This window comes from Lynx rufus, unplaced genomic scaffold (assembly GCF_022079265.1).
Source record: "Lynx rufus isolate CCGP_SWC_20201006 ecotype Redwood Valley unplaced genomic scaffold, mLynRuf1.p SCAF_29, whole genome shotgun sequence".
NCBI classification, from domain to species: domain Eukaryota; kingdom Metazoa; phylum Chordata; class Mammalia; order Carnivora; family Felidae; genus Lynx; species Lynx rufus.
In genome coordinates, this window is record NW_025814844.1 from 3,403,344 (window position 1) to 3,423,102 (window position 19,759).

The 19,759-nt window shown below is 38.7% G+C and overlaps 1 protein-coding gene across 1 annotated transcript in view; it reads left to right on the forward strand.

The window, feature by feature from the left end:
- The window catches only part of SPIRE1 (spire type actin nucleation factor 1), a 208,478-nt gene that overhangs the window by 183,006 nt on the left and 5,713 nt on the right, over positions 1-19,759 (forward strand). The window contains exons 11-13 of the mRNA XM_047090345.1: positions 12,088-12,230; positions 18,943-19,080; positions 19,675-19,745. Of these exons, the coding sequence (XP_046946301.1) occupies positions 12,088-12,230; positions 18,943-19,080; positions 19,675-19,745 (352 nt within the window). The remainder of the gene's footprint in view (positions 1-12,087; positions 12,231-18,942; positions 19,081-19,674; positions 19,746-19,759) is intronic.

Here is a 19,759-nt window from a genome sequence, read left to right on the forward strand (position 1 = left end):
AAGAAGACACAAAGAAATGGAAAAACATCCCATGCTCATGGATTGGAAGAATAAATATTGTTAAAATGTCAATACTACCCCAAAGCAATCTACACATTCAATGCAATCCCAGTGAAAATTGCACTGGTATTCTTCTCAAAACTAGAACAAACAATCCTAAAATTTGTATGGAACTAGAAAAGACCCCAAATGACCAAAGTGATATTGAAGAAGAAAACCAAAGCGGGAAGCATCACAATCCCAGACTTTAGCCTCTACTACAAAGCTGTAATCAACACAGTAGCACAAAAACAGACACATAGACCAATGGAATAGAATAGAGACCCCAAAATTGGACCCACAAATGTATGGCCAACTAATCTTTGACAAAGCAAGAAAAAGTATCCAATGGAAAAGACAGTCTCTTTAGCAAATGGTGCTGGGAGAACTGGACAGGAACATGCAGAAGAATGAATCTAGACCACTTTCTTACACAATACACAAAAATAAACTCAAAATGGTGAAAGACCTGAATGTGAGACAGGAAACCATCAGAACCCTAGAGGAGAAAGCAGGCTCTTTGACCTCAGCTGCAGCAATTTCTTACTCAACACATCTCCAAAGGCAAGGGAATTAAAAGTAAAAATGAGGGGCGCCTGGGTGGCTCAGTCGGTTAAGCGTCCGACTTCAGCTCAGGTCGCGATCTCACGGTCCGCGAGTTCGAGCCCCGCGTCGGGCTCTGGGGTGATGGCTCAGAGCCTGGAGCCTGCTTCCGATTCTGTGTCTCCCTCTCTCCCTGCCCCTCCCCCGTTCATGCTGTGTCTCTCTCTGTCTCAAAAATAAATAAACGTTAAAAAAAAAAATTTAAAAAAAAATGTAAAAATGAACTATTGGGACCTCATCAAGATAAAAGGCTTCTGCACTGCAAAGGAAACAACAAAACTAAAGGCAGCCAATGGAATGGGAAAAGATATTTGCAAATGATCTATCAGATAAAGGGCTGGTATCCAAAATCTATAAAGAACTTACCAAACCCCACACCCAAAAAACAAATAATCCAGTGAAGAAATGGGCAGAAGACATGAATAGACACTTTTCCAAAGAAAACATCCAGATGGGCAGCAGACACATGAAACGATGCTCATCACGAAACGTCACTCATCATCAGGGAAATACAAATCAAAGCCACACTGAGATACCACCTCACACCGGTCAGAGTGGCTAAAATGAACAAATCAGGAAACTATAGATGCTGGCGAGGATATGGAGAAATGGGAACCCTCTTGCACTGTTGGTGGGAATGCAGACTGGTACAGCCACTTTGGAAAACAGTGCGGAATTTCCTCAAAAATTAAAAATAGAACTACTCTATGACCCAGCAATAGCACTACTAGGAGTGCTAATGCATAGGGGCACGTGTACCCCAATGTTTATAGCGGCACTTTCAACAGTAGCCAAATTATGGAAAGAGCCTAAATGTCCATCAGCTGATGAATGGATAAAGAAGATGTGGTTTATATATACAATGGAATACTACTTGGCAATGAGAAAGAATGAAATCATGCCCTTTGCAGCAACGTGGATGGAACTGCAAGGTATTATGCTGAGTGAAATAGGTTAGTCAGAGAAGGACAGATATCATGTGTTTTCACTCATGTGTGGATCTTGAGAAACTTAACAGAAGTCTATGGGGGAAGGGAAGGGGAAAAATAATTATAAACAGGGAGAGAGGCAAACCACAAGAGACTCTTAAATACGGAGAACTAACTGAGGGTGGATGTGGGGGGAGAGGGGAAAATGGGTGATGGGCATTGAGGAGGGCACTTGCTGGGATGAGCACTGTGTGTTGTATGTAAGCCAATTTGACAATAAATTGTATATTTTTAAATTTTTAAAAATAAATAAATAAAAATACTAACAAACAGAATTCAGCATTATAGTAAAAGGATTACATACCCTGACCAAGCAGGATTTATTCCTGACTGCAAGGATGGTTCAACATATAAAAATTGAGTAGTGTAATATGCCACATTAACAGGAAAACAACCACAGGATTATTTCAATCAATGCAGAAAAAGCATTTGACAAAATTGAACACCCTTTCAGGGTAAAAACACTTTACACAAACTAGGAATAGAAAGAAACTACCTTGAGGCACCTGGATGGCTGTCGGTTGAGCATCCAACTCTTGATTTTGGTTCAGGTCACAATCCTAGGGTTGTGGGATTGAGCTCTGTGTTGGACTCCATGCTGAATGTGGAGCCTTCTTGGGATTTTCTCTCTCTCTCTCTCTCTCTCTCTCTCTCTCTCTCTCTGTGCCCTCTGCCCTTCTCCCCTGCTTGCACTCTCTAAACTTAAAGTAAAAAATTTTTAATTGAAAAAAAGGAAACTACCTTAATGTAATAAAAGCCATATATGAAAAATTCACTTTAAACATCATACTCAGTGGTGAAAGACTGAAAAAATTTCCTCTGATAAACAGAAACAAGGCAAGGGTGCCAGCTTTCATCACTTCTGTTCAACATAGTCCTGGAAGTGTTAGTGAGCACAGTTTGGCTAGGAAATAAAGGAAAGGAAATAAGGAAAAAAAGTAAACTTACCTCTTTGCAGATGATACGATCTCACATGTAAAAAAACTCTGAAAGATTCCAAACACAAAAATATTGTTAGAATAAATAATTCAGTAAAGTAGCAAAATATAAAGTCGGCACACAAAAATCAGTTGCATTTTGGGGCACCTGGGTGGCTCAGTTCCTGATCTCACAGCTCATGAGTTTGAGCCCTGTGTCGGGCTCTCTGCTAACAGCTCAGAGCCTAGAGTCTGCTTCAGATTCTGTGTCTCCCTCACTCTCTGCCCCTCCCCTATCACACTGTCTCTCTGTCTCAAAAATAAGTAAACATTTTAAAAAATCAGTTCCATTTCTATACACAAGCAATAAATAATCTGAAAAGGAAATGACAAAAGCAATTCCATTTATAAAAGAATATCAAAAAGAATAAAATACTTAGGAATCAAACAAGGAAGTGAAAGACTTGCTCACTAAAAGCATTGCTGAAAGAAATTAAAGAAGACATAAATAAATGGAAACATATCCTGTGTTCATGGATTGGAAGACTTAATATTCTTAAAATGTTTATACTGACCAAAGTTATCTACAGATTCAGTGCAATCTCTATCAAAATGCCAATGACATTTTTGCAGAAAGAGAAGACCACCCATTCTAATATTCATATGGAATCTCAGAGGACCCAAATAGCCAAAACAACTTTGAAAAAGAACTCATACTTCCTGATTTCAAAACTTACTACACACTAGATCCAGGGAAGATGGCGGCGTAGGAGGACGCTGGGCTCACCGCACATCCTGCTGATCACTTAGATTCCACGTACACCTGCCTAAATAACCCAGAAAACTGCCAGAAGACTAGCAGAATGGAGTCTCCAGAGCCAAGCGCAGACGAGAGGCCCACGGAAGAGGGTAGGAAGGGCGGGGAGGCGGTGTGTGCTGCATGGACTGGCGGGAGGGAGCCGGGTTGGAGGGGCGGCCCACCAGCCAAGTAGAGCCCCCAAGTCTGACTGGCAAAAGCGGAGGGGCTGGAGGGAGTGTGTTCGGACAGCAAGTGGGACTTGACATCTGCTCTGCTCAGAGAACAGGAGGGCTGGAGGACAATGGGAAGGAGAGTTGTTGAGCCCCGGACGACAGAGCTCAGCTTGGCGGGGAACAAAGGCGCTCGCCAGTGCCATCTCCCTGGCCCCTCCCCCAGCCAAAATCCCAAAGGGAACCAGTTCCTGCCAGGGAACTTCATTGCACCGCGCAAACACCCAACGCTGTGCTTCTGCGGATCCATGCCTCCCACGGGTCTGACTCCCTCCCGGTGCTGCAGGGCCCCTCTCGAGGCGGATCTCCCAAGGAAAAGTGAGCTGAGCCTGCCCCTCCCACCCCCGTGCACCTTGCCGATCCACCCCAGCTAATATGCCAGATCCCCAGCACCACAAGTCTGGCAGTGTGCATGTAGCCCAGACAGGCCACGCCACTCCACAGGGAATCCTGCCCCTAAGAGAGGGGAAGTGAAGGCACACACCAGTCTGACTGTGGCCCCAGCAGTGGGCTGGGGCAGACATCAGGTCTGACTGTGGCCCTGCCCACCAACGCAAGTTATTCAAGACAGCACAGGGGAAGTGCCCGGCAGTTCTGAACCACTCCAGGTACTATCCAAAATGACAAACAGAAGAATTCCCCTCAAAAAAACGTCCAGGAAATAACAACAGCTAACAAACTGATCAAAAACGATGTAAACAATATAAAAGAAAGTGAATTTAGAATAATAGTCATAAAATTAATCGCTGGGCTTGAAAGCAGTATAAAGGACAGCAGAGAATCTATTGCTACAGAGATCAAGGGACTAAGGAACAACCAGGAGGAGCTAAAAATGCTATCAATGAGCTGCAAAATAAAATGGAGACAACCACGGCTCAGATTGAAGAGGCAGAGGAGAGAATAGGTGAACTAGAAGATAAAGTTATGGAAAAAGAAGAAGCTGAGAAAAAGAGAGATAAAAAAATCCAGGAGTATGAGGGGAAAATTAGAGAACTAAGTGATCCACTAAAGAGAAATAATATACGCATAATTGGTATTCCAGAGGAGGAAGAGAGAGGGAAAGGTGCTGAAGGTGTACTTGAAGAAATAATAGCTGAGGACTTCCCTGATCTGGGGAAGGAAAAAGGCATTGAAATCCAAGAGGCACAGAGAACTCCCTTCAGACGTAACTTGAATCGATCGTCTGCACGACATATCATAGTGAAACTGGCAAAATACAAGGATAAAGAGAAAATTCTGAAAGCAGTTAGAGATAAACGTGCTCTAACATATAAAGGGAGACTTATAAGACTCGTGACCGATCTCTCTTCTGAAACTTGGCAGGCCAGAAAGGAATGGCAGGAGATCTTCAATGTGATGAACAGAAAAAAATATGCAGCTGAGAATCCTTTATCCAGCAAGTCTGTCATTTAGAATAGAAGGAGAGATAAAGGTCTTCCCAAACAAACAAAAACTGAAGGAATTTGTCACCACTAAACCAGCCCTACAAGAGATCCTAAGGGGGATCCTGTGAGACAAACTACCAGAGACATCGCTACAAGCATGAAACCTACGGACATCACAATGACTCTAAACCCATATCTTTCTATAATAACACTGAATGTAAATGGACTAAATGCGCCAACCAAAAGACATAGGGTATCAGAATGGATAAAAAAATAAGACCCATCTATTTGCTGTCTACAAGAGACTCATTTTAGACCTGAGGGCACCTTCAGATTGAAAGTGAGGGGATGGAGAACTATTTATCATGCCACTAGAGGTCAAAAGAAAGGTGGAGTAGCTATACTTAACATCAGACAAATGAGATTTTAAATTAAAGGCTGTAACAAGAGATGAAGAAGGGCATTATATAATAATTACAGGGTCTATCCATCAGGAAGAGCTAACAATTATAAATGTCTATGCGCCGAATACTGGAGCCCCCAAATATATAAAACAATTACTCACAAACATAAGCAACCTTATTGATAAGAATGTGGTAATTGCAGGGGACTTTAACACTCCACTTACAGAAATGGATAGATCATCTAGACACACGGTCAATAAAGAAACAAGGGCCCTGAATGATACATTGGATCAGATGGACTTGACAGATACATTTAGAACTCTGCATCTCCAAGCAACAGAATATACTTTCTTCTTGGAAATGTTCCAAACATGGAACATTCTCCAAGATAGATCACATAATGGGTCATAAAACAGCCCTTCATAAGTATACAAGAATTGAAATCATACCATGCATACTTTCAGACCACAATGCTATGAAGCTTGAAATCAACCACAGGAAAACGTCTGGAAAACCTCCAAAAGCATGGAGGTTAAAGAACACCTACTGAAGAATGAGTGGGTCAACCAGGCAATTAGAGAAGAAATTAAAAAATATATGGAAACAAACAAAAATGAAAATACAACAATCCAAATGCTTTGGGATGCAGCGAAGGCAGTCCTGAGAGGAAAATACATCGCAATCCAGGCCTATCTCAAGAAACAAGAAAAATCCCAAATACAAAATCTAACAGCACACCTAAAGGAAATAGAAGCAGAACATCAAAGACAGCCTAAACCCAGCAGAAAAAGAGAAATAATAAAGATCAGAGCAGAAATAAACAATATAGAATCTAAAAACACTGTAGAGCAGATCAATGAAACCAAGAGTTGGTTTTTTGAAAAAATAAACAAAATTGATAAACCTCTAGCCAAGCTTCTCAAAAATAAAAGGGAGATGACCCAAATAGATAAAATCATGAATGAAAATGGAATTATTACAACCAATCCCTCAGAGATACAAGCAATTATCAGGGAATACTATGAAAAATTATATGCCAACAAACTGGACAACCTGGAAGAAATGGACAAATTCCTAAACACCCACATGCTTCCAAAACTCAATCAGGAGGAAATAGAAAGCTTGAACAGACCCATAACCAGCGAAGAAATTGAATCAGTCATCAAAAATCTCCCAACAAATAAGAGTCCAGGACCAGATGGCTTCCCAGGGGAGTTCTACCAGACGTTTAAAGCAGAGATAATACCTATCCTTCTCAAGCTATTCCAAGAAATAGAAAGGGAAGGAAAACTTCCAGACTCATTCTATGAAGCCAGTATTACTTTGATTTCTAAACCAGAGACCCAGTAAAAAAAGAGACCTCCAGGCCAATATCCCTGATGAATATGGATGCAAAAATTCTCAATAAGATACTAACAAATCGAATTCAACAGCATATAAAAAGAATTATTCACCATGATCAAGTGGGATTCATTCCCTGGGATGCACGGCTGGTTCAACATATGCAAATCAATCAACGTGATACATCACATTAAAGAAAAGATAAGAACCATATGATCCTGTCAGTCAATGCAGAAAAGGTCTTTGACAAAATTCAGCAACGTTTCTTAATAAAAACCCTTCAGAAGGTTGGGATAGAAGGAACATACTTAAACATCATAAAAGCCGTTTATGAAAAGCCCACAGCTAACCTCATCCTCAACGGGGAAAAATTCAGACCTTTTTCCCTGAGATCAGGAACATGACAGGGATGTCCACTGTCACCGCTGTTGTTTAACATAGTGTTGGAAATTCTAGCATCAGCAATCAGACAACAAAAGGAAATCAAAGGCATCAAAATTGGCAAAGATGAAGTTAAGCTTTCACTTTTTGCAGATGACATGATATTATACATGGAAAATCCGATAGACTCCACCAAAAGTCTGCTAGAACTGATACATGAATTCAGCAAAGTTGCAGGATACAAAATCAATGTACAGAAATCAGTTACATTCTTATACACTAGTAATGAAGCAACAGAAAGACAAATAAAGAAACTGATCCCATTCACAATTGCGCCAAGAAGCATAAAATACCTAGGAATAAACCTAACTAAAGATGTAAAAGATCTGTATGCTGAAAACTATAGAAAGCTTATGAAGGAAATTGAAGAAGATATAAGGAAATGGAAAAACATTCCGTGCTCATGGATTGGAAGAATAAATATTGTCAAAATGTCAATACTACCCAAAGCTATCTACACATTCAATGCAATCCCAATCAAAATTGCACCAGCATTCTTCTCGAAACTAAAACAAGCAATCCTAAAATTCATATGGAACCACAAAAGGCCCCGAATAGCCAAAGTAATTTTGAAGAAGACCAAAGCAGGAGGCATCACAATCCCAGACTTTAGCCTCTACTACAAAGCTGTAATCATCAAGACAACATGGTATTGGCACAAAAACAGACACATAGACCAATGGAATAGAATAGAAACCCCAGAACTAGACCCACAAACATATGGCCAACTAACCTTTGACAAAGCAGGAAAGGTCATCCAATGGAAAAAAGACAAGTCTCTTTAACAAATGGTGCAGGGAGAACTGGACAGCAACATGCAGAAGATTGAAACTAGACCACTTTCTCACACCATTCACAAAAATAAACTCAAAATGATAAAGGACCTGAATGTGAGACAGGAAACCATCAAACCCTAGAGGAGAAAGCAGGAAAAGACCTCTCTGACCTCAGCCGTAGCAATTTCTTACTTGACACATCCCCAAAGGCAAGGGAATTAAAAGCAAAAATGAACTACTGGGACCTTATGAAGATGAAAAGCTTCTGCACAGCAAAGGAAACAACCAACAAAACTAAAAGGCAACCAACGGAATGGGAAAAGATATTTGCAAATGACATATCGGACAAAGGGCTCGTATCCAAAATCTATAAAGAGCTCACCAAACTCCACACCCGAAAAACAAATAACCCAGTGAAGAAATGGGCAGAAAACATGAATAGACACTTCTCTAAAGAAGACATCCAGATGGCCAACAGGCACATAAAAAGATGCTCAACGTTGCTCCTCATCAGGGAAATACACATCAAAACCACACTCAGATATCACCTCACGCCAGTCAGAGTGGCCAAAATGAACAAATCAGGAGACTATAGATGCTGGAGAGGATGTGGAGAAACGGGAACCCTCTTGCACTGTTGGTGGGAATGCAAATTGGTGCAGCCACTCTGGAAAACAGTGTGGAGGTTCCTCAAAAAATTAAAAATAGACCAACCCTATGACCCAGCAATAGCACTGTTAGGAATTTACCCAAGGGATACAGGAGTACTGATGCATAAGGGCACTTGTACCCCAATGTTTATAGCAGCACTCTCAACAACAGCCAAATTATGAAAAGACCCTAAATGTCCATCAACTGATGAATGGATAAAGAAATTGTGGTTTCTGTACACAATGGAGTACTACGTGGCAATGAGAAAGAATGAAATATGGCCCTTTGTAGCAACATGGATGGAACTGGAGAGTGTTATGCTAAGTGAAATAAGCCATACAGAGAAAGACAGATACCATATGTTTTCACTCTTAGGTGGATCCTGAGAAACTTAACAGAAACCCATGGGGGAGGGGAAGGAAAGAAAAAAAAGAGGTTAGAGTGGGAGACTCTTAAAGCATAAGACACTCTTAAAAACTGAGAACAAATTAAGGGTTGATGGGGGGTGGGAGGGAGGGGAGGGTGGGTGATGGGTATTGAGGAGGGCACCTTTTGGGATGATCACTGGGTGTTGTATGGAAACCAATTTGACAATAAATTTCATATTTTGAAGAAAAAACCTAGAAACTATAGTAATCAACGCAATGAGGTATTAGCATAAAGGCAGACATATAAATCAACAAAATAGAATAGAGAGCCCAGAATAAAGCCTCACCTATATGATCAAAAGATTTTTGACAAGTGTGCCAAGACAACTCAATGGGAAGTCTTTCAGCAAATGGTCCTGGGAGAACTGTATATCCACATGCAAAAAGGAAGTGATACCCTCACCTAACACCATATACAAAGATTAACTCAAAATGGATTAAGAACCTAAATGTAAGACCTAAAATAATAAAACTCTTAGAAGAAAACATAGGACAAAAACTTCATGACATTGGATTTGGCAATGGTTTCTTGGCTATGACCCCAAGGATAGACAAAAAATTGTCTATTTGTAAAAATAGACAAAAAAATTGTCTATTTGTAAAAATAGACAAACTGGAATTTATGAAATTTAAAAAACTTTTATGCATAAAAAGACATTATCAATTAAATAAAAGGGCAGCATGCAGGATAGGAGAAAATATTTGCAGATCATATCTCTAATAAAGGATTAATATTCAGAATATATAGAGAAAGTCTTGAAACTCAACAACAGAAAAGAGAACCTAATTAAAAAATAGGCAAAGGACTCAAATGGACATTTCTCCAAAGAGGATACACTAATGACCAACAAGTGCATGAAAAGATTCTCAGCATCATTAATCATTAGGGAAATACAAATCAAAACTATAGTGAGATGCCACCTCCCACCCATTAAAATGGCTGCTATCAAAACAAAAACCAGAAGACAAGTGTTGGCAAGAATGTAGAGAAATTGGAACCATGTGCACTGTTGGGAATGTGAAATGGTACAGGTGTTGTGGAAAACAGTATGGTGACTCCTCAGAAACTTAAAAATAGAATTACATATGATCCAACAATTCTGCCTCTGACTATATAAGCAAAAGAATCGAAACAGAAAAAAAAAATTGAAAGCAGAATCTCAAAGAGATATTTGTACATCCATGTTCATAGCAGTATTCACAATAGCTAAAATGTGAAAGCAACCCCAGTGTCCGTCAGTGGATGAATGGCTAGGCAAAATGTGGAATATCCACACAATGAAATATTACTCAGCCTTAAAATTGAGGAAAATTCTGGGGCACCTGGGTGGCTCAGTCGGTTAAATATCCAACTTCAGCTCAGGTCATGATCTCACGGTTTGTGAGTTTGAGCCCTACATTGGACTCTGTGCTGACAGCTCAGAACCTGGAGCCTGCTTCAAATTGTGTGTCTCCCTCTCTCAGCCCCTCCCCCCACTCAGACGCTTGCTTGCTTGCTCGCTCTCTCTCAAAAATAAATAAAACATTTTTTAAAATGGGGGAAATTCTGTAATAGGCTACAATACTGACAAACTTTTAGGACATTTTGCTAAGGGAAAAAAGGAATTCCAAAAAAAGCAAATACTGTATAATTCCATTTATATGAGATTTTTAGAGCGGTCAAAATCATAGAGATGGAAAGTAGGATGGTAGTTGTGAGGGGCTGTAGGTAGTGGAGAATAGGAAGTCGTAGAGTTTCAGTTTACAAGATGAAGAGTTATGGTCTTAACTGTTACAAGATGGAAGATAACGGTTGCACAACAGTGTAAATATTTAATACCACTGAACTGTGCAGTTAAAAATAGTTAAGACACACTAAATATAATTTATGTATGTTTTACTGCAATTTAAAAAAACAACTTACTGATTTCCTGTACACGTGGAGTTTTTAGTGATTAAAATTCTTTAATTAGTATTTTGATTTACTTAGATTGTATCAAGAATAGTAGGAGCTGACCTTGGTCATTATCTATACTTGGTGTTTGTCCAGGCCCATTAAATATTATAGAGATTCAATTAAATCACATAATGGATTTCTGTATCTTTCTTGATTATGGAAATCGTGTTATTTTTATTTAGTGATTTCTGTTGGTGGGGTAGTCCAAATAGATGGATCACATTTAACTTGGTGTTGACTTTCACTTTCCTCACCTGCTACATTGAATGAAGCAGGCTTACTTTTCAGAGAGAGTAGGAGGAAGTATTAAATAAAACTTTAAGTAATATAATTTATTTCTAATGTTCTCCTTATGTTTTCAGAATGTAAATCCAGAACCATTCAAACCATAAAATATTCTCCTTTTATAAACTTTTTTTTTTAGAAAATTTTATTTTTTAAGTAATCTTTACACCCAACATGAGGCCCGAACTCACAACCCCGAGATCAAGAGTTGTGTGCTCTACATACTAAGGCACCCCTCAAACCTTCTCCTTTTAAACTCTGTCCCAAAATATTACTAGATGAAGGAGAGCAGTGGCACAATATTATCAAAACTGGAATTTATTTTTTCAAATTTAAATAGAGCTTGATTTAAATCTAAGGACAGAATGTCTTGATAAATATTTAAAAAGGAAGAGTTTTTATATTTTATCTTTAAAAAGAAGAATATAAAAGGTCAGTACACTTGAGAATTTTGGTATGATTTGGTAGCCTTTTTTGGACACACGGAGAATACATGTTTTTACGTATTTTACATGCCTGAGACTGTAAAATTTTGTTGTATGTAATGTGAAGGCATTTGTATGTACAAATCTGAGACTATAATTGTGTTTATGATATATTTGAATGAATATTAAAAATACAAATATTTTTCTTTTTTCTTTCTATATCTGTAGGAAAGTTCATCTTGCAAAGATTTTTCTATAACAGTCCTCATAGTATCCCCATTAGAACTTCTAGTCTTACTAAAACCCTCTAACAAATATTTCATCTTTGAATGCAATGTTTGTGACAAATGACAAAGGGTGTTCTGTCAGAAATTGAAAATCTAAGACTTTTTACTTGTAAGAAAGTTCATTTCAGTTTGGTTAATTTCATTTCTTTAGAGCCTCCGAAATTCTTGCCCATATCATCAACACCCCAGCCAGAGAGACGGCAGCCACCCCAGAGACGACATTCCATTGAAAAGGAAACACCCACTAATGTAAGACAGTTTTTGCCACCCTCCAAGCAGAGCTCCCGATCTCTTGTAAGTAACTGGAAAACTGCGTAGTAACTTAAGGATCAGTTAGAGACCTGGAATAATTAGCTTTCTTAAGACAACGATTAGGAGAAAAAAATCTTCCAAATGTTAAAATGATCTTTAAATAGCTTTATTTGTTTTTAATATCTAAAGAAAACCAATTCTGACAGTAACCTAAATGAAATTTGACCACTCCTTGTTCATTTAAAGTAGTTTTTTTTCCCCAGAAGACTTATCAATGGTTGAAAGCATGTATTATTATTAAAGAAATGCCTTCTTCTTTTCAAAGGGAATTAGTCCACTTAAAAATTGTTAAGACTCATCAAAAAGTTAGCAAAGTCAGACTAAAGTACACTATTTTATTGAGGCAGAAGTATAAGGGGAGAATTTTGATCCATTACAAGCCATTGTACATTGTTTTCAAGTATGTTTTATGATCTTGGAGCCAAAGCTGCTATTTGCACTGGATGATGATTTTGCTATTTTCCTGAGACTTCCAGGTTGGTGTAGTGGCTTTGATTCCCAGGACAATGGAAGTAATACATAGGGCACTGCCAGAAAGAAGTAACAGACCCTCTAACTAAAAGAGGTCTGCAAAGATTCTTTTGTAGTCCACTTGACTTAAGAAATATTTGCAGGTGAGATGAAGGCTTCAATCAATAATTCTACCAGCAACCTAATATCTAATGTTTTCTCAGAAATTCATGAATAAAAAGCACTGGAATATGCCTTGTCTATATTTCAGTCCATATTTTTAGGCTGTCTTGAATTATCAAGGGTTCAAATAAAGCAATAACTGATTTCCCTCCCTCAAAGTAGAGGAAGATAGTATGGTTCTTATGAAGATACCAAGTTTGAACAGAGCTTTCAAGCGCTGAAATATGATCAGTCATCTCTGTTCCTAAAAAGTTCAATTAAGGAACTAATGATTGTGTGTCAGTTCTTGATAGAATTCCTCTAACTCTTAAATAATCACTGAAACATTGATTAAGTATAGTCTCACCAGTAGTTTATCAGCAGAAAAACAGAACTCTTAACCAGACAGGTTGAAACTTTAAAGTCCAAAGACTTTTGTTTATGTGAACAACTTAAATGTATATAAGAGATCACAAGTCCAATAATCAAGAGGTTCTTCTCTTCAGCCAACTTTTCTCTTAGAAGCCAGTTTATCATTCAGCTGTGTACCTGGCCTTGTGATCATATGACACCATTGTTGGTGTTAAATTTTAAAATTATCACTGTGGAAGAACTATCAGATCAGTTAAAAGGAATTTCAGCTAGTAAGAGAAATTTTGAATGGAATAGAAGAAATACCATAGAATTAATAGAAGAAAGACCATCAGCCCAAATCAAGGACCCAGAAGTGTATTTCCTGACAAAGGGGAACTCTTAGTGTGTGGTAGGTCAGGCTGGGAGTTGTTTTTTATGGACAAGGAGAGCAAGACAAAATTTATCTGCAGTCACAGAGAAGAGTCTCAGTGAAAGGCAGTGGGAAAGCACTTCGGTCAGCGCTGGATGGCTCAGGTTCTATAGGGAACCACAGCTCACGGGAAGGGCCTCTGGGTGTGAGCTGAGACAAAGTAACCTCCAGTCAGAGTAGTGACTGGTCTCATTAATAGCTTATCTTGAGAAATCCATAATCACACTTGTCTTGTGGTAGTGCTGTCTAGCTTGGTAAGTACTTTAAAAGTATGACCATTAATTTAAACTTTAGCTATATTAAAACAAGGAATCCTTTTGTATTTATAATCCTTACACTGAAAATGGCAGAAATGTCTTTGTTGGTATTCATTTTTATTTTTATTGTATCTCCCTCTGTTTCCTTAGGATGTTTAAAATGTAATTTTTTTTTCATCACTTGGTCAAATGATTGAGGACGATGGCCCATCTGAGTAAAAGGAGACTTGTCTTTCAGTACCTTCCCCAGTGTGCTGCATGCTCCCCACTGCCCCCAGAGGTGGTTGCCTCTGTCCTGCCTCCTGGTGAGCCCTGTTCAGGGGGCCACTAAGTTAGAAACATCTTAAGTCTCTGGTTTGTGAATTCTGAGACTCCCTAGGAATGACTTCATGGTATGATTACTAATTTGCACATATGGAAGCAGACGTTGGTGTGGACACACACATGTGGAATCTACTGTTAACATCCTCTGTGGTGTTTTTGTTTTGTTTTGTTTTTCTTTCATGCTCTGTAACCACTATTTTTAGGTCACTCATGTTCAGCATTATTTTCTCCTTTTCTTTCCCCCTGCCATTTTCTTTTTCCCTTATCTGTTGTTCAGGTTCCTAGGATAACCAGTGTATGGCCAAGGACGCCTTTCCGACCACTTTTTTCTACCATACAAACAGCTTCTCTGCTCAGCTCTCATCCTTTTGAAGCAGCCATGTTTGGGGTAGCAGGGGCTATGTATTATCTATGTGAGAGAGCTTTTACCAGCAGGTGGAAATCCTCAAAGGTTGGCCTCTTTCTGCTGGTTCTGGGGATTATTTTACTCTATCTCTTTGACAGTGATACCTCAGCTACTGCACTCTGAACAATTAACAGCTTAGATGGGCACTTTGCTTCTGATCGTTGATTCCAGTCTTTTGTAGGATGCATAGATTACACCATGATCTCAGTTGAGAGGAAAATGACCTTGAAAGGACAACAAACTCAAAATGCAGCATCGGATTAGAGGGACCTGTGAGTGACCCAGTTATACGGCAGGAAGAATGCCGTCTCCTCTCCATGTGCAGGGGCACTCAGATAGCCTGTGGGTGCTTGCCTCCCAGGGCCTTCCTGCCATCGGATCGGCATTTGCTCCCTCATTCAGCTGGCAGAGCAACCGCCTGCCAGGCCATATAGCCACAGGGGACTCCCCCACAACCCATGAAACCATGTCATTTCTCGTTTCCCACACACCCCGCCCTGAGCTCAGAGGGGCTGTGCACCTGTAGCCCATGCCTGCCCTGGGCTCCAAGAACCTTCTTCCCCACACCTTTCATACAGCTGCATTGTGTTCGTCAGAGTGTGGCATGGTGTTTAGGACAACCCACTTCTCCTAGAAGTTTTAATTTTTCCTTTTATTGATGCGGTTATTTTAAATATTTTAAATAAGTATGCATTTTATTATTTTTTTAGATTTTCATACAGAATTATTTTTTAAAGAAAATCCAATACTTTCCAAACTCCAGTGAAATAAAAAGCCCTCAAACTATGCCCAAGCTTCCCCTGCCCCCAGAGTAGCATGTGCTGCTGACTAGTGTTCGCAGCTGCCTGGTCTGTTCTGCTTCATATAGGGTCCTGGCTCTGTGAGGTCCTTTATTTACTAAACATATCCTTGACAAATGAACCAGCAGCTGGTTTCTTTGTTATTCTTTATTACTCATCTTGGTTTGGAAAAGAGACTCTGAATGTAAATGAAATACAACAAATTCCTTTCTCTTCTTATTTGTCATGAAATAGAGGCTAGATCTCTATTCTTTTTCCATTTTAGATCTTGGCCCTTTGGGCAGTACATGGTCAGGTGCAGGGATGGCATTTTAATTCCTGTCACTCTTACTGCTGCTATTACTGGAGATCTGCTGACATTTTTATACATTTTTTTAACTTGTTTTATTTTTTGTTTTTTTTTAATTTACATCCAAATTAGTTAGCATATAGTGCAACAATGATTTCAGGAGTAGATCCTTAATGCCCCTTACCCATTTAGCCCATCCCCCTTCCCACAACCTCTCCTATAACCCTCAGTTTGTTCTCCATATTTATGAGTCTCTTCTGTTTTGTCCCCCTCCCTGTTTTTGTATTATTTTTGTTTGACATTTTTATTTTTATTATCAATACTCCCCAGACAGAGATATCTGTATACTATGTCTACATATCACTGTAGGCAAACAGTTCACTTTGACTTTTAAAATTGAACCTGAAAAAAGAGAAGAGTAATTAAACTTAATAGGTGCTATTTTAATTTAAATCTGCCTTTGATTTATTAAAAACTCAAAACAGCAATGGTCATTTTGGATAATTTTCAAATATCTGCTACTTACAAAGTTTTTGCTAATTAAGAATACTATATAAAATATAACTTCCCATTCTTTCTGTGGCTCAGTAACCAGAGGATACATTATGTTCTCTAATTTCTGTGCTCCCTAACTCTGACCCTTCTGGATGGTAAATGTAATCAGAATATTCAACACAAACTCAGCAATTTTAGTGACATACATCAAAAGTAAGTTCTAAAAGCTCATCTCTCCCTATAGCATATTGTAATCTTTATTAAAACTCTTTCAGATTTAGCTTCCCTTTCCTAAATTTTGGAGTGAGATTGAGGCACAGAGAAGCAAGAGGATTTTAGAGTCCCATGTCTGGCTGTGACAATGAGCTCTGGGCATGTGGAGGAATGACCGAGGGCTCTCAGTCACTGTTAAAGCCCCAAATGCTCCTCACATTTTGGAGCTTTAATATCTCCGCAAGATCTGTTAAGGTTAAGGCTTAATTTGGCATTGGGGATGTTTAATTTTTTTGCCAATTGAAAAAAAATAATGAAAACTATTCTAGTAACTGTTTATTATTTTCTTTCATGTTGCATTAAAGTTTTGTTGTCCTTGGGAAAGCACCAGAATTAAAACATTAGCATTTGACCTGATGGAAATTATTTTACTAAACAGTAATCTGCCTGAAAGTTAGAGAAAGAACAAGAACACCCACAAAATACAGTTTCTTATTATGTCTTACGAAGTACTGGATTTGCATATGGTTCAAAGCAGTAAGTTGAAAGTATGCTTGACTAAGCCCGTTTGTGATTTAAGACTGAGAAGAGGGAAGTAGAGCCTGTCAGGTCTATTATGTGTGTTAGGATCTCCCTGCAAATAAAAAGGATTCCCATCTACTGGAAATGTTTACCGTCCCAGGCATCCCAGTTGTTAAATTAATTAAATTGGCACTATTTGCCATCTTCCCATAGCAACAAATCTCAGGTATTGATTCTCTGATTAGTTACTAGATTCATACATTATTTTGTTCCACCTCAGCAGTTTTGTCACATGGTTAACTATCAGAAAATGCACAAAAATCATACTCAGCAAATGAATAAAAAAGACCATAGGAAACTTCTTATGAAATATGTTAAAAGCTGAGAAAAGCCATCATTCAGACATGTGCAGCCGACAATACCTATCTCCTGCAGAATTGTAGTGGCCTAACCTTCACACAGGCAGTGCATTGTTCCTACTTGACACTAAGCTGTTTTCTCAGGGTGGAAGAAAACTGAGTGCATATTGGACACCAATTTTATCCTGTTATGTTTGAAAACTTTTCCCATCGAAAGAGAAAATTATGTGATGGTGATTTTTTAAAAAATATTTTAGACTAGCAAATGATACAGTCTTCCTGAACAGACTACCTTCCCACCCTCTGGATACAGCTTAGTATCCTCTTAAACATTCCTCTTAAAAATTCAATTGCAGGATTTTTTTCCAAAACATTTTTAAGCAAATTTAAAGTTAGCCTGACCAGACATGATTTTGTATTGATTGTTAGTAAGAAGCAGTTCTTCAAACTACTTTTTTTTAGTAAATGCTAATGTTTATCAAGTTTGCAACCTAGATTTGTTTTTGTTTTTTCTGATTGAAAGACAGAACTGAATGTTAAAACTCCATAAACTGACTGCATTCATAGTCATGTGCTTTCTCATTTGGCTTGTTTGATTCCAGAATGCCTGTGAGCAATGCTATTGTGTGTGTGTGGGAGTGAATTATAATGTGTTTGCACTGAGAACATTAAGTCTCAGTGTCCCTACACCACAATGGCCCCTGTGAAGCCTGGCAGGGTGAGAATGCACAAGACCGTTCTGTCTTTCTATTAGATCCACCAATCAAACACAGGGCCGGATGGGGAGCAGATGGGGGTGAGGCTCTTTATTCAGTGGGATCAGTTACATCAACATCTTCCTCAGCTGTTTTTAGGGAAGCCATTACCATAAGACAGCCGGCATAAATATTTATTGTGAAATTCTTAAGATTTTCTCCACATCTTTCCAGTGCTGATTGTACATTCAGCAGTTGTTTAAAAGTAATAACAGAAATCTAGAGAACCGTGGTGCAGCCTGTAGAGGTTGCTTTTTGGCTGGAAACTGCACCAGTAGTTACATGTTTCAGTTCTGCTCATACCATTAGGATTTTTCTCAATGTGCTGATGTAACTTACCACTAAATAATGCTTCTCAGTATAAATTACTAACCACCTCCTTTTGGCTATTCTGGGTACCACAAACCAGTTTTCTAAATAGTACCAATGTTGTAGATTTGTTATTTAAGTATTAGCATATAGTATACAAATAACAGGAAGCAATGTCTTTGCAGAATTGTAGGAGAAAACAGATGTCAATTTGTTTTAGAACAAGAAAATGTTCTTTCAAGATTTCATTACACAGATACATAGCTCTGCTTAATGAAATAGAAACTTGAGGCAAAATATGTACTCAAATGTGAGGAACTTTCCTTTCCTGGAAATTTCTATGGGTTATAATGTTTGACATGGTCCCCAGAAGTTTTCTGCCATCTGTTGTCTTAGTGTAATTAGAAATTATGTGGTCCCCAGAGTGAGCCAGCTCTGTTCCAGTGTTCATTGGGAAACCTCTTTTCTTCTCTGGAGCTACTAACCAGGTGTCTGATCTGAAGGGAAACTGTGCAGTGCCAGAAAAGGGGGGTGGGAGTTTCTTATTCATGTGGAATTTTGAATTTCAGGAGGAATTCTGCTATCCAGTGGAATGCCTAGCTCTTACTGTGGAGGAAGTGATGCATATTCGTCAGGTCCTGGTGAAGGCAGAGCTGGAAAAATACCAACAGTATAAAGATGTCTACACTGCCCTGAAAAAAGGAAAGGTAGAGCTGTTTAAAGTTGGTTGATAAGTAGGGTTAGAGGAATGGTGAGTCCCAGGCCTGGTCTCCTGAGGGAGTGGTCTGCTGGCAGCCAGATGGTACAGGACTTTTAGGGGATTTCAGGAGGTAAGAGGCTTACCCTGTACTACACAGTTCCTATTCTGCTTTGCTTACAAAAAAGAGTATTTTTGTTTCTCTCTGAGAAATCAAAAACTTTGGAAGACTTAAAACAACCATAATAAATAGTGGCATGCCTTCATAAAATCATGTCTGCATTTAGTTGTTATACTTTTAAAGGATTTATAAAGAAAATACATCTGAAAAATGGAAGAGACTGTTTCAGAACCTTCTTCAGATTGATTCCATGATGATGAGCCTCTGAGAGCTATAGCCTTTTATTACCTTTTAAAAGTGGAATTATAAGTAAATAGCCAAATTATAATTCTTACAGAGCCAAACTTGAAAACAGGGTTTCTGAATTCTCTTTTTCCTTCTGTCTGCTAAAGGTCCCTAATATGTAAAAGTATATTTAGACCTGTAAATTAGGAAATTAACTGTTGGCAATGCTCTTCTCTCCCTTTAAATTTGTATTTTTAGCTCTGCTTTTGTTGCCGAACCAGGAGATTTTCCTTCTTCACCTGGTCTTATACCTGTCAGTTCTGTAAGAGGTAAGGTTTTTTGT